General features: G+C 36.5%; 1 protein-coding gene across 1 annotated transcript; it reads right to left on the minus strand.

The window, feature by feature from the left end:
* Positions 1-196: 196 nt before the first annotated feature.
* Positions 197-14307, minus strand: LOC106177543 (ATP-dependent RNA helicase DHX58). The gene is made up of 16 exons (XM_013560356.2): positions 13849-14307; positions 13134-13204; positions 12195-12494; positions 11904-11969; positions 11649-11728; positions 11249-11416; positions 9818-10037; positions 9393-9458; positions 8686-8790; positions 7694-7803; positions 6285-6381; positions 5954-6068; positions 4050-5182; positions 3407-3541; positions 2669-2779; positions 197-2420 (listed from the first exon to the last, which is right to left on the minus strand). Exons 2-16 carry the CDS (start codon positions 13180-13182, stop codon positions 1555-1557), a joined length of 3621 nt encoding a protein of 1206 aa, XP_013415810.2. The 5' UTR covers positions 13183-13204; positions 13849-14307; the 3' UTR covers positions 197-1554.
* Positions 14308-14418: the final 111 nt, after the last annotated feature.

Consider the following 14418-nt stretch of genomic DNA (forward strand, 5'->3'; position numbering starts at 1 on the left):
TACAGTAAGTAAAAAAAACTAGTTTACCTATTGGACTCAAACTTACAAGAGTAATCAATATTAGTAAAACGTAGGTTGAGATCGAAAACCATCCTGATCAGGTTATTTTTTGTTGAATTTATGCTGTTTTTTTTTTCAGCATATATTATACCGTAATGCAATACAGATAACACATACAAATACATTGAAAAAAATGTTTCTCAAATGCTTATTTTATTAAAATACAACATGAATAGCAAATTAAACATATACACTCAGTCTTATGAATACGAGAAAAATATATTTATGTACATTTATAACTTATTCAGATAAAAGGCACACAGTAGATGTTTATGTTAGTAAAAATTGACATTCCTGGGAATTACAACACTTTCCCTCAACCACCAAGGTAAACCATGTCCAAAACTGTTCACAGAATTCTTCTACCTTGCTTCTTAGTTCCAGTTTATGAGTCATTCTCGTAATAGATATAGTTGTGATAGCAAAAAAATATAATAATAAATAATAATAATAATAATAATAGTGAAAGATAAAAAAACTAAATAAATAAACAGAACTTAAACCAGAAAAGGGCACTTATTGAACAGTATTTGAATAATTACTTTGGTGATAAATTGAAAATAATTGAAATTTCAACAAAAATTCATTTTTTTGTCATAAAATTTTCAGACTGGTATTGTGTGCATTTCAAGCGGTATCACCACAGCAGTGTGACCACAATATACAATAATATTATAGGGAGGTCCGTTAAGCACTAGCCTAACGTTATTATAATAATAATGCTGACGTTTGAAGATAGATGATTAGTTACCCATCCAGTGGAACAAAAAAAATTACTTTTTTATTTCTCTCTCTCTTTCTCACACACACATACACACAAACACACACAGCAAAAATAAAATGCAAAATCCTAATTCAAAACAATATCAAACTGTACTACCAAATGGATTTTTCAAGCAAAGATCGTAAGGGGGACTGAACGCTGTAACAAATATAATTATGTTTGATCATTTGCTTACCAATGAAAGTGAGCATTTTGGGATTCCTATAATTAATAAGCATATCTTACAGCCCATCAAACACCATCAACATGTGATTGCAATTTATTCAAATACCACCATATATGATTTCAACTGCAAACATATGTGATTATTTGATGGCGACTGCATGGATTCAGTCATGTTGCCATTTCTTGCACATTATTTGTAATAATTTTAATTTAATAATTATGTATATATGTTTAATGTTTATTTTTTTATTTGATTTTGTGCAATGCATTCAACGATTCATTGTTCTGAACATTTGGAAATACCACAACAATTACAACAATTACTCAAACCTCCAAACTGTGTCAAAACTGAAGATGGCATTTTGTTGTCTGAAAATGGTGTGTATTTTGAGTTTGTTTGTTCAATCTAGCCTGCTTTAAAACAGATGAATTTTTGAGAGTGCAGTCTGCGGTTTGTGTTTCTAAAGATTAGTGGCCATCTAATACGCAAACCCACAACTCTTTGTTGCCAAGTTAGAAACCCTTCCCTACTGCACAAAGATACTCTAAGCATCGGGATAAAATTTCTGAATGGAAAAAGGAACACTGGACCACTTCTTCCTCGATTTCTTTACACCTTGTTCCTCAGTGTAAAAAGCGCTAATTTTTAAACAAGGGTAACCATACGACTGCAACGTGTTACCCCAGTCTTGTTCACATTCTTTGCAGTGGATCTTCTTAATACCGAGTGCGCTCTTTTTAGGTTCATGATGATCTCGGAAAAGAACATGATTGGAAGCGAAGTCAGGATCTGGATTGATGTGGGCGGTTTCGATCTTGCGGATATCAGAGAGCTTGCATACTCGCTTACCACATGGTCCTTTGCAGATAAGATTTATGTCATCAGTGCGGATTTTCTTTTTCTGTTCCTCCATCATCTCCCACCTTTGTTTTCTTCTGTGGGCATCTTCATGCTGCATGTTGTTGATCTTCTGCAACATATGTTCTGGAGGTATTTGCTGTATTCTAGCAACGGCCATTTTTGTGAGCTGTTCTAATAAAACATTCACTTCATGCTTCGCTGTTGTGTTTGCCGCACCGATAACTGCGATGGTACTTTTCGTTGCGCGTGCACGTCCACGTGCCTGAATACTGTATACGTCATCAAACATGTGATCGTAGATAACAACCGTGCCGCAATTGGACTCATGAAGTCCTTCCCCTCCAACACTTGTACTAATCAATACTTTTGTTTCTCCCGATTTAAATTTCTTTAGAACGGCATCCTGCTCGCCATATGACATCCCGCCTTTCTCGTTTGAAGTATTGGTTCCAAAAAGAACGTCAGCATTGACCTCTTTCAAATCTGTGTCACTGTTTATCCAAACTTTCATGGCCTCTGCTGTCTTTTTTGTCTTGACGAATATTATAGCTGTAAATTATTTGAAATTAATTTTGATTTGTATTGCACTATTTAAGATGTCAAAGAATATAATGGGTAGACTGAGTAGAGACGTCTCGAGTTTCAGTATCCGTCTTCCCCGGTGCCATCTGAAACTCGGGGTGAATTCACGTTAAATTTCAATCCAACTGATTTAGTTTTCAACGTGCAGGTCTGAACTCGCCACTATTTTTTTTACATTTAGCATAAGTTGTGGTATACTGTATATTGTAGCCTACCTCTATTTCCTTCGCATTTCATCTGACTAGTAAGAATCTGTTCTTTCAGAATCTTCAGTTTCGGGGGTGTTTTTTCTTTTGACGCAAAAGATCTCAATTGTTGCACATTATCTGTAAAAAAAAATGAAGTTTTAAATTCGATTTGGCATGAGAAAGAAACTGATCTGCCATCATTTTCAACTGTGTATAGTGGGGCTTTCTCTGCAAAAAAGAGCAGCTTTTTACTTTAGTGTTGCCCGCAAGAAAATGCAGTAGTATCGAAGTAGCAAAGAAGCATTAACGCAGTAGTGGTGTGGAGCATATTTGCAGTAGAAATGCAGTATAGCCTACTGCAATTCTACTTCAAAAATTACATAGGGTTGTACAGAGGAGGAGCATTAATGCAGTAGATTAGCAGCATGATAGAAGCATGTTTCAAATATGCTAATTAGCTCCCACATCGAAGCAGATTTGAAGCATGTTTGCAGTATGATTGCAGTAGTCTACTGCGCTGGAGTATCTACTTCGTTTTCGTGCGGGTGGTTTTGAATATGTTTACACTGCAGTGCTGCAGCTTTAATGTGTAAGTAATGCTGATCAATCATAAATATCTTTTATTCATAAACCAAACAAAATGCTTTAAAGTAACAAAACTGGTAGTACTACTGGTACATGCATATGTCCCACTGTTGAGAGAATTCTGTTGTTTTTTAATTGTGCATCTTCTTAGATATATATAACAATATGAGTGTTGCATACCTTCAAAATACGTCAGTAGTCTTTTTTCCATTTCTACAAAACCACTCTCCCTTTTATTGCGTTCCATATCATTATAGAAGACCTTCAGACACCAAAGTGCATCTTCCATTCGCATCGAGCTACAAAACTCTATCGCTGAAACATAAGGCTATCTGTAAATGTTCTGACATTAAATTTTTTTATGCAAGCCTCATAAAATTGTTATGACAAAACAATGGTCCCCAAACAAGTTAGCACCTTTGTAAATAGAGACAAATGACACCAATATGAAGTCTTTCAAGGTACCTGCTGTCACTTAAGATGGTTTAGATTGAGTTTAAGCTATGTAAAGTCTGCTCAAACTCTATTTCAAATTTGAAAAGCAGCCGCCTAAGATTAATTCTCATTTTGAGTTCGAGCATTTTTGCTTTTGTTGGAGTAATTCCAACAACATTTGCAACATTAAATACTACTTAACGGAGTAAGATGTATTTTAAAGGCCATCTTTCTTTCATTTCTCTATAACCAGACTACCTTTTAGACGCACTACAAAGATGTACCGGGTAATGACATTGTAAAAGACACACGTGGATATCGAGCATATTTTAACTGGACTAATACAAATCAAGATACCAATGACAAGTATTTCACGTATTATTCTTACCATTGTTATATTCATACAAATGATCCAAACACAGGAGGCTTTCCAGGGTGTTAGGACCGTCGTCTTCAAGGAAGGCCTTTTTCTTTTCCTCTACAAATGACATGTATCTCTGTGTACCTTTAGTAATGTCCGAAGAAATTTGGATCCAACTTTCTATCTGAGTCATCATGGCTGCCAAATGGTCATTGAATGGATTCTCTCGTTCCTGCACCTCAACACAAACCTGTTCTAAGGGTTCCAGTTTCCTTTGGCTTAATTCGTCCAGGTTGTCCTTCACCGTGACAATGCGGCGGGCGTCTAGATTAGCACAAAGCTTAAGAATGTGCTTTTCAACACTTTCAGCGACTGGTCGTCTTCCCCCTCCAGGGCTGGCGGTCAGCCCAACGATCTGTGGTAACTTTCCCTCCCCAGTTTCACCTAGCATCAACTTCTGTTCGATGTAAAATGACATGATTTGATTGTAAGGGTGGTCATTGTCTGCCTTGCAGTGATGGCACTCATCAAAGATGATTAGGGAGAAATCCATAATACTAACATCCTTCGACTCCAGTGAATCTTTCAAAATGTTGTCAACGACTATAATGACGTCTTTGCGCTGGACAAGTAGACTCAATGGCGTATTCGAGTTTGACCCACCGCTGCGTTTGCCAGTGCTCCATAGTGGCATGTATTTTTTGAAGTGTTTGAAGGTTTGTTGCAGAAGGGTAAACCGTCTGGTAACAAAGGCCACTTTGGGTACCTTGGAACTATGTGTGTTCATGACTGCTTTAAGTTCAGTAGCGTCCTCAATATGACTGCTGCAAAGAACAGCAGGTACAGTCTGGTAAGATGGTCTGCTAGAGTTGACAAGTGTTTTCAGTCGAGTATATATAACCTCGTCCGAAGCTTTGGGCACAGTATTCTGCAATGAGGTCGCCGCAGTTTTCAATTCAGTTAAGTCATCATCTCTGCCTGAAGTTGCCGCAGTCATTGTAGAAGCACATCTCTTCTCGAGGTGGTTTTTGGCAATCATTAAAGCCACGACGGTTTTTCCGCTGTTTGGCGGAGCATAGATAATGCAGTTCAGCCCATCCATCGCCGGCTTAGCAAGTTCTTTCTGGTACTTTCTTGGTGTCAGTACTTCTGGCTTGATGCTATATTAAAGACGAATGTTTTAATTCATTAACTTCACGCATGAGTAATTTCATTTGGAGATATGATATGATATGATTATACATAACATGTAAATAAGCCAGTGATATATATCGTATATGCTTGTGTGTATGTGTGAATTTTTCTAAGCAGGCAAATTACCAAAGACTTTTATTATGTAAATTAAGTTTGTTACCAAATCCGTGACATAGATTCACGATTATGCCTTAGGGGTGATGTAAGGGTAATTTATCATCCAGATTTCAAAAATGTTTTTTCCTGCATCTAATAATTCAATATGCATCTACCTCTGTGCTGACTTAAAACAAAAAAAACCCAAAATATGAAATAACTGCGTTTATATTTCTCGTTGCTGTTATTAGCAAAGGCAACTCTAAGCTTTTATCGTCAATTTAACTTTTTATTTTTAGGTTAGATTGCAATCGGTATGGGTGTCATACAATTGGTGCTTGATTGGTGTTCGTGGGTGCGCAGGTAAAGGAGAAATTAGAGAAATCGATTTTTCAATTTTTACCCCTAAATTACAATTATGACGTCACCTGTCAAATTGATTTAGTCACTAAACACTGAAGATTTATCTGTTACCCAAAAGAATGTTTTTGGCAAACGCTCACCGTATCCTAATTTTGTTCATAACTCTGACAATGTACACCATTCAATAAGGTCATGTAAGAAATACAAATGTATATAATTGTCAAAACAAGAGGCATATGTGTGATGTATCATTGTAAAAGCAAATGCATATGTAGTACCTGATTGGTGATTCAAGTGATGGTTCAGAATCCAGTTTAATTTTTTTCCAAGGAACTTCCTCGAGCATCGAAGACATATCTGTATGAGGCTGCTCAGATTTGCTTTTCCCATTGCCTAATGAATAAGAATTGGCTAAATTATCTGTGGAGATAACCCATATACTCGTGTGAAGGGTGTTTAAATATGTCTTTGTCCTAATGGCCTTCCAACAATAAGCAAAACGTTTCACAGCATTCATATAAAGAAGCACCCATGAACATTTGGTTTTAAAGAAAAGGTTTTACGAAGTTGCATAAATGGCTATTATATACATGGATATGAGCGCCATACCTGGGAAGAAGTACATTTTCTTGCATAATGTATGTGTGACTTCCGACATCTGCTTCTTTTTTTTTGACGTCGATAATCGGGAAACGTGACTGTTAACCTAAAGATTGTACATACACATAATCAGTATGTACATTACACATATGCAATAGGTATAAAATGAAAACTAGAATGCAAAGCTGGCAAATACACGTAACGGGTACTGTACTTAGAAATTTAGCAGAGAAAACACATACTTCAACAATATTTACAACAAGAACTTCTGCAAAAGTGCAATCATGCCAAATTTAAGAAGAAATCTGCCTTTTAATCAAACAAAGACCCCCAAAAAATTAAAATGGAATTCAATATACAGTTTGCCAGTTATAGGGTGAACAACCTTTGTGTCGTTCGGCGACGATGTCACGAACAGACCCAGTGCTAAGAATGAATATGGACACAACCAGTGGCTTAATATAAAAATTTTCACTCTATCTGCTGCCTTCCTAAAATTGGTTTTCACACCAACAAAAACCATACGTTAAAGCAATTCAATTTAACAACTACTTCGTATATGCCTTGATACTACACTAAAATCAAATATTGGGGAGGGGGGGTCAAACAAGTATCCAGTTTATGAAGAAAGCGCAGACCTCCGCCAAGGCAGCAAAGTCTCATTCTATAATGGTTTAGTTTTTTATTTTTGATTATTGATTGATTATTGATCCGGATCACCACCACAAACTAATCATCTGTTCCTTGGCCCACTTCTGACATTTCATCAAAATCGGTCCATAACTTATTTTTTTGATTTTTGCTTTTTGATTATCGATTGATTAGTGATCCAGATCACCACCAAAAACTAATCACTTCTAAGTTAACCCATTTCTGACCTACCCTGAAAATTCCATCGACATTCATCCATCACTTTTTGAGTTATGTTGATGACAAATAAACAGGGGTGAAAACATAACCCCCATGGCGGAGGTAATTATTGGGAAAAAAGAACTGATGTCAAGCATGTTAAATTCTGGGGACAACAGAAAAATGACCAAGGGTCAAAAGGTAGCTTTATTACTATGCGTTGCTGCGTAAATTTGTTCGATGTGATTGGTGGAAAATTGTTTTACACGACAATATCTATTTGACGCATTATCAGGCATAGACCAAGTGCCGAGTGACCTACATGTAGTTTTGTCAGGAGATAGCTAAAGGCTGAAGCAAACAGAAGACAGAAATGTTAACATTAATAAGCAGGATGTATAAACTATCTTCAGGGTTTATATAATTCCTGTAGTTGGACTTCATTATATATTCAACAAAATTTCTAACAAAATAATTAGGCCTGACAACACAAGTTTTTCATGGGCCTCTTATGCTGTTACATTCCGTATCTCCCCTAATAACTGACTGCAACTTATGTTGTACATCACCTTTGTTAACATCGATCCCACGTCCTCCTTACATGCATGTTGACTGAAAACTTTAACTATGGCTTGGATGAACCACGTGCCCTTCTGTCTCGTTCGATATGAAACATATTCTGAAAACATATATATAGAAAATTAATCAGCGTTGAAAAATACCAGAACAAATTTATATGCGTCCGTCACATAGTTGCATTGCTAAAATCTAATATGTCTAATCAGCCCCCCCCCCCCCTGGGATTTGAGGTGCAAAAAAAATCGCAAAGGTGAAAAAAAATTGCAAAGTTGGTATCAATTCTGTGAGAAAATGCACTCATGGCCACTAGACAATCATTCAACAATCTGTTTACAAAGTTGTACTGTTTTTAGCCAACTCAGTTCATGCTAAAAAGCTCACCCTCCCATAGGGAGCTATCCCCCAGGCTGTTATCAGGTTATTGTTTACCCTGACTGTTTGCCCAACAAAGCTGGGAGGGCTGTTTTGAGCCTGCAGAGAACAGGTTGTATGGCCGTATCAGTATGTGGGATCAGTTTACATGGTGTTTAGCCTGGTCATGATGTAAACTGCCCCACAGCCTGTGCACAATAGCAAGAAACGTTATTCCTGATCCTTAGACAATCTGCGAAATGAAGTCCAATTGGCGTGCTGTGTTGAAAAAATGACTTTACTTATGGCAAAATGAACCCACAATTTCTGACTTCTGATTGAGCAATAAATAACAATTTTAACTTTGAACTTTTAAAAAATGCACCAGAATGCAGTATTATACATACAGTTTTTCAAAATTTTCCACACCGTCAGAGGGAGACACCCCCTCCCCCTCGGGGGCTCAGGCTACGGCCCTGCTAATACGAACAAAAGTCGCCATTTCCGCATTTTATACCTTAAATGTGTTTGCTTTGTTGCACATTCTACGTGTTGTATTGTTGGGATGATTAAAAGAAACGGTATTACCATAGCCTGATAATAAAATCAAAACAAGAAAACCATTTTTTACCCTCTGTCGTCGCTTTGGCAATGAGTATATCACTTTTAGTTGGAAGGATGACTTTTCCATGTGTTTCAGCATCCACGTACAACATATCTCCGACGCCTGCAGTAGCTTTACATGTAAACAAATTTATAACGCTATGATTTTTAATATGATATAGGACATACAATATGTATATACAGTATTAGCAAATTTCCACACCGAAAAGAGTTAAAATATAGTGTAAACTAAGATAAAATTAGGCTAGGTTGGTTGAGGAGAGGCGACTAAAAGGGTAGGTAGACGGAATTTATTATTTGCAGCTAGATTTTTGGGGTCTGTCGGGGTTTCTAAGGAGGTGTCACAGTGTGGGCAATTTTGAGCATAGAAACAGCAGAAAGGTTTGTCCAATAGTCAATTTTTTACAGTTGCCAAAACAATGCCCCTTAGAAAAAGTCAAAGCTTTGTGGACAGGTAATTCTTTGCTAAAATCCTATGATAATTGCATTTCAAGTTTATTCTTCTTTTCGTGGCAGTATCCAAAAGGGAAAATCATTTAACAAGTTGCAAGTACATGTAGAATGTATATATAGCTTACAATATTATAATGGTATCTTATAGCAACAGAGAAAACACAACAGCAATCGTTCGAGCCATATTTCACACATGCTTATATTCTCCAGAGAATGAAAAGATTATAGACTTGGCCTGCGTAAATAAGAAAGATATGTTACCGGGCGAATCCGTGATCTCTTCACTTTCCCCTTCATCGGTGCAGATAGCACCGTCGTCCGTCTTGTCTGGAAACATTAAAACCCCGCTTTTACTCAGTTATTGATTACAGAATATTTTTGAGTTTAATTGTCAATCACATGCATTTAGGATGTAAGTGTCACAAAGAAAGCATTCTTGTATCTGCTACTCGAGTTTGAAACCTAGGAACAATCTAAATTTCTCACAATAATGAAACAAGTGCACAATTTAGTTGTTCCTTTCTTATAATAATCTGACTGAAATTGACCCCTTTCTACTATTGCAGGATTTTCCTCATTTTAAACAGTATAAATAGTGTGAAATGAAATAGTATAAATTGCCATGGAAAGAAAAGTTTATCTTGAAGACGCCAAGAAATAAACAAAAAAATGGAAGAGGAACTTACTTCCTTGGCATGCCTGAATGAAGAATAATTTTGGTTTCCCTCCTAATCCGGGGCACGATTGGTTATCAAAAGGGCTTAGAATCTCCTGATATTTTACAGATTCAGAATCTGTTCCGCGTACAATCTCTTTTTCTCCGTGGCTGAGAATTACACACACGAACGAGTCAAAGGATTTGTGTTCAGGATTTAGACTTTCTTCTTTTAAGGCTTCTTTGATATCCTGTTTAAAGAAAAAAAGGCTTGTACACTGTGGTTATCTTGGAAAAGTTTTTTACATATGTATATTTTCTTTTACGTGTTTTTTAATATTCTTAATCGATAAATATTAAATATCAATTGCAACTTAATTAAAATGTGAAGCGTTTGGTTGCAAGTCACTGAACATTTTCGTCCTAAACCTTCACCCGGAAGAGAATATTTTTACAAATTTAACCAAAAACAAAAATCCAAGATCATATTGAACATAAAATGATAAATCATATAAAATAATACATAGTTTAGTCTCATCCAATTACTATGGATGACTTTGAAGCTATAAAAATCTGAAGTTCGAAACATTTTTGACCACGCGATACATAAACATTTATATCTTGAGAATTATTATCAAGCATGATAATCAGAATGGTTTGTTTTTGAGAAAAGCAAAATCAAAGTTTGTTACATTTTTATCTTCTCGATGCATACACAGGGGCGGATCCGAATTATATAAGGGGTCCGAAACGACAGGTCTCTGTTGTGAAGCCGACTATCGCCCCCTTGGTGTGGGGTTCGGGACCGGCTGAAGGACAGAAGTTGGAGGTATAGCTAACACGCAATTTGGTAACATATGTAACGGTACCAAATTGCGTTTATATTGTTATTGTTGTTTACGCTGTTAGTTGTCTGTCGGCGCAACTATGTGAGTGTGTGCAGCGTCATGCATGCGGGAACGTTTGTTTCAACGTTGCACATTCCTCTTTGTTAATTTGTCATACCGATTTTAATATCCATCGTTACATACGTTACCTGTGTTTTTATCATTAATAACTGTTAGCTGATTCCAACTACTGGTGAGCCAACACCTATCTGCATATTATGTTACCATAAAATAGAAATGGGACAAAAGAGGGAAGTTGTCTTCAAACGATTTGTAAAAATCATTCACATGATACATACGTCACCAGGGGCTGATCCAAGATTATTTGAAGGGGGGGGGGGTCCGGAACGACAGGCCTCTGGTGCAAAGCCGACCATCGTCCCCTTGGTGTGGTGTTCGGGCGGTGTACCTAATTACCGTCCACAACTGAGGTGGGTAAGGGTCGACCTCTCTGACCCCCCTTCTAAATCCGCCATTGCATACATATTATCATGTATATTTTAGAGGCTAATTTTTGAAAAAAATTCAAAGTTCGGAATATTTTTATTTTCTACCTGACTCATCATACTGGGTACCTGTGCTTTTAAATCGTGTTTGACTACGAACTTATAGTGTAGTCCCGTAAACAATTTCTCCAACATGGCGACGTCTCGTTCTGTCCCAAATCGATCGCTCCTCCCGCCAAAATGTTTGTTGTTTATGACTAATACTCTGCCCCTTGGTGACGATGTGTTCTTGTAATTCTGCAAAGAAAATAGGGTTGAGATATATATTATCAGTAGGCCCTATGATTGCTTAGAAGCAGGTACGTCGTATAATAACCGCAACGCATTCAGAGAGAGAGAGACAGAAGGAGCGAGAGAGAGAGATGTCTACTCAGCATCCACTGTGATTTTTATTTCCATTTGTAACACAGATCCTTAAAATAGAGAAAACTGAAATGACCCTATCTTAAATCAATTTTATAGATTTTACCTCTTCAAAATCTGTACTGTGTTCTCTATAAAACGATTCTGAGCAAGGGGGGATTTCCAACCCAATGTTTTCGTCTCCATCTGAATAACATAAAATTCTTTCATGTGCCATGTTAAACATCAGTCATTTGTGAATAAACCCAATTGGAAGTCAAAAATTATGATTTTTCAGTAAGTTTCATTTATGCAAAATCATAGATCCAATAACTGATGAGATAATAGCATTCAACCTTACTGAAATAAAGCTAAAACGTACCAATATCCTCGCTCCCAGAGCTCTCCCATTCCCCCTCGTCCATATCTCGCCGACTTTCCTGAAACTCTTCAAAAAATCAAAAGCTGTATCATTTCCATAAATAGAGGCATTCATATGCACATCGCACCATGAAACAGACGATAATTGCAGAAATTTAAACTTCACAACTCAATTCCTTATTTTGTCCTTTCGTTCTCAACAAGAATGTGATTAACATGGATTTTCAAGGCAGTAGAAACAGTAATCAGGACTAATTAACCTCAAGGTGGTGTTTCGTTTATCTTAACTTACCATTTTTCAAAGCCACGGCTAATTGCTTAAAAACTTTGTCACCCGCCTGTCGTAAAGCCTGAACGAGATCATGAAACCAGGACTTGCGTGACGGCAGGTTGTTCAGAATATCCAGTATCCGTCCAAGCGTTTCCTGCTGCGTTGAAGGACTTTCAGTACTATTGCCAACAAGGTTCGCTAGCACCGTGAACAAGCGTTCTCTTTGGACACCATTAAGTTTAGGGATTTTATATTTGCGTATTTCTCTTAGTACGCGGTCCTCTGGCTCCTCTTTAACGATGATATCCGCTCTAGAATTTTCTTTGAAATAAAAAACACATCACAGGTTCAGAATAAAAAGCAACCATTAACCAATTTGGTAACTGAGATGTGTTGCTAAACAACAATTATAGAATAGATTCCTAACAATAATAATTTATTCTGTTGACACATACCAGTAAAATATACAGCAAAGATTTATTTTTGTCAGAGCTCTCAAAAGTGAAATATGAAATTATTTAAGTTAAAGATGTGAAAATAAAATGATTAATCTTCCGAAGAGCCGCTTAGTATATCTTGTACGCCATCAGTTATTTTCTTTATGAAGTTCAACATTTGCTATTTTAGAATAATTCCTTGGATCATATGAAAAGGTAACCGTCTCTCCAACTTGGAGACTAAAAATAAAAATGTCCGTTATGAAGTCTTAGCTTTTAAATATTAGACCATTCTTTTGTCTACCCCGACTCATGATAATACTGCACTTGCTGTATATAACAAGAAATACATAGATTACATTACACTATTAGGCCTACTTTATTTAGGTGAACTACATGTAGGCCTTTTACATTTATCTTGAACTAAAGTAGATCGAGTTCTCGGTCCAAATATTTAAACCAATCTTTCGGTTAAAGTTTCATTTGGTGACAAGGAGAGCTTTCAATAAACAAATGTTCTTACCTTCAGAGGAAAACGTTTGTGGCTCTTCCATCGATTCAACCGAAGCCATGATTTTGTGTAACAGATATCGACTGAAATCAAATAAACTGCATGAAATACAGGAAGCAGTTTATTTTCATCAGCATGCTGGTATCACATACAGGAGTATTGCACTTATCAATTTTCTAATCCCATCCCGGTCTTTCTACTATTTTTGTTTAATCCTATATGTGGTTTATGTTATCCATCTAATATCATTTTGTTGACATTTCCCTTTGAAATGTGCAAGGGGCGTGGCTGTCAAAATGGAAACATTTAAAACCAAATAAGATTTTATCTCTAAAATCGGCAGAATTGACCAGTGTAGGCCTACGGGCTACAATACCGTGCCGACATTTTGGTTAAATGTTTTTGTTTTGGAGTTATGAGCCCGTAAATACAGATTTTCATTAAACAAAAGCATTATTTATCTTTATTAACCATTAAAACTGAATCTGAACTTGCATTCAGTGAGAGTCCCCACGGAGATGGGGCGATCTACGTAGGACGATATTTTCATTGGGAATGAGCCCTCACCTGAATACATAAGCATTGTAAGCCTACATTGTACTATTACTAAACTATCTGTCAGAGGGCATTGCAGATACACATACTTCTTTCAAAAATATTTTCTTGGAGCACTAAAGAAAATCTCTGTGATGTAATAAACTAACATTTAACACGTCAGTAAACCTACCTGTTTTGATCAGCTAATCAGCGTCAAAATATAACGTTACTAGGTGGTACGTTGGCTCTAGTGCGGAGATAGCGTCTCGATCAACTAGCGCTCAGACGTCTCATGAGCATATGGGTCAGTGTTTTGCAACCGAACACAATGATCACTTTTTATACCAACTTTTTTTTTTTGGATTCTCCCGTCTTGTTTGGTTTCGATTTGATTAACAGGTATGGATTTAAAATATAACTGTTATGGATGCTATTTTTAGAACTTGGAAATTTCCGTCGCACTTGGTATTAAAAATTATAAAAATGAAACATTGCATCCATGCTGAATTTATATAAATTTACTTGTGTTATCCTTAATCGAATATGGTCTTGAGTTTCAGATAACAAGTGCTAGATCATAAATCGTAATAAGCTTCTTTCCAGTACACTCGACTGTGGGATTTGGGATATCTTGGGGAAATAGGGGGTTTGAAATGGAACAAACAACACGTCGATACTAACAGTCTTATTTTATAAAATTTATTACTATATCAAAATGGTATAAACAGAGTTTGTCTTATCAAGCAAAATAATATTTTAA

Source organism: Lingula anatina, chromosome 3, assembly GCF_051362555.1.
Source record: "Lingula anatina isolate TDL-2025a chromosome 3, LinAna3.0, whole genome shotgun sequence".
Lineage (NCBI taxonomy): Eukaryota > Metazoa > Brachiopoda > Lingulata > Lingulida > Lingulidae > Lingula > Lingula anatina.

Excerpts from the sequence above, each read along its gene's own strand:
- LOC106177543 (XM_013560356.2), bottom strand. The coding sequence starts at position 13,182 with ATGGCTTCGGTTGAATCGATGGAAGAGCCACAAACGTTTTCCTCTGAA. Across the intron at positions 10,038-11,248 it reads AACACGATTTAAAAGCACAG|GATATCAAAGAAGCCTTAAA; the intron begins GTACCCAGTATG and ends TTCTTTAAACAG. Across the intron at positions 6,069-6,284 it reads GAAAATGTACTTCTTCCCAG|GCAATGGGAAAAGCAAATCT; the intron begins GTATGGCGCTCA and ends CTTATTCATTAG.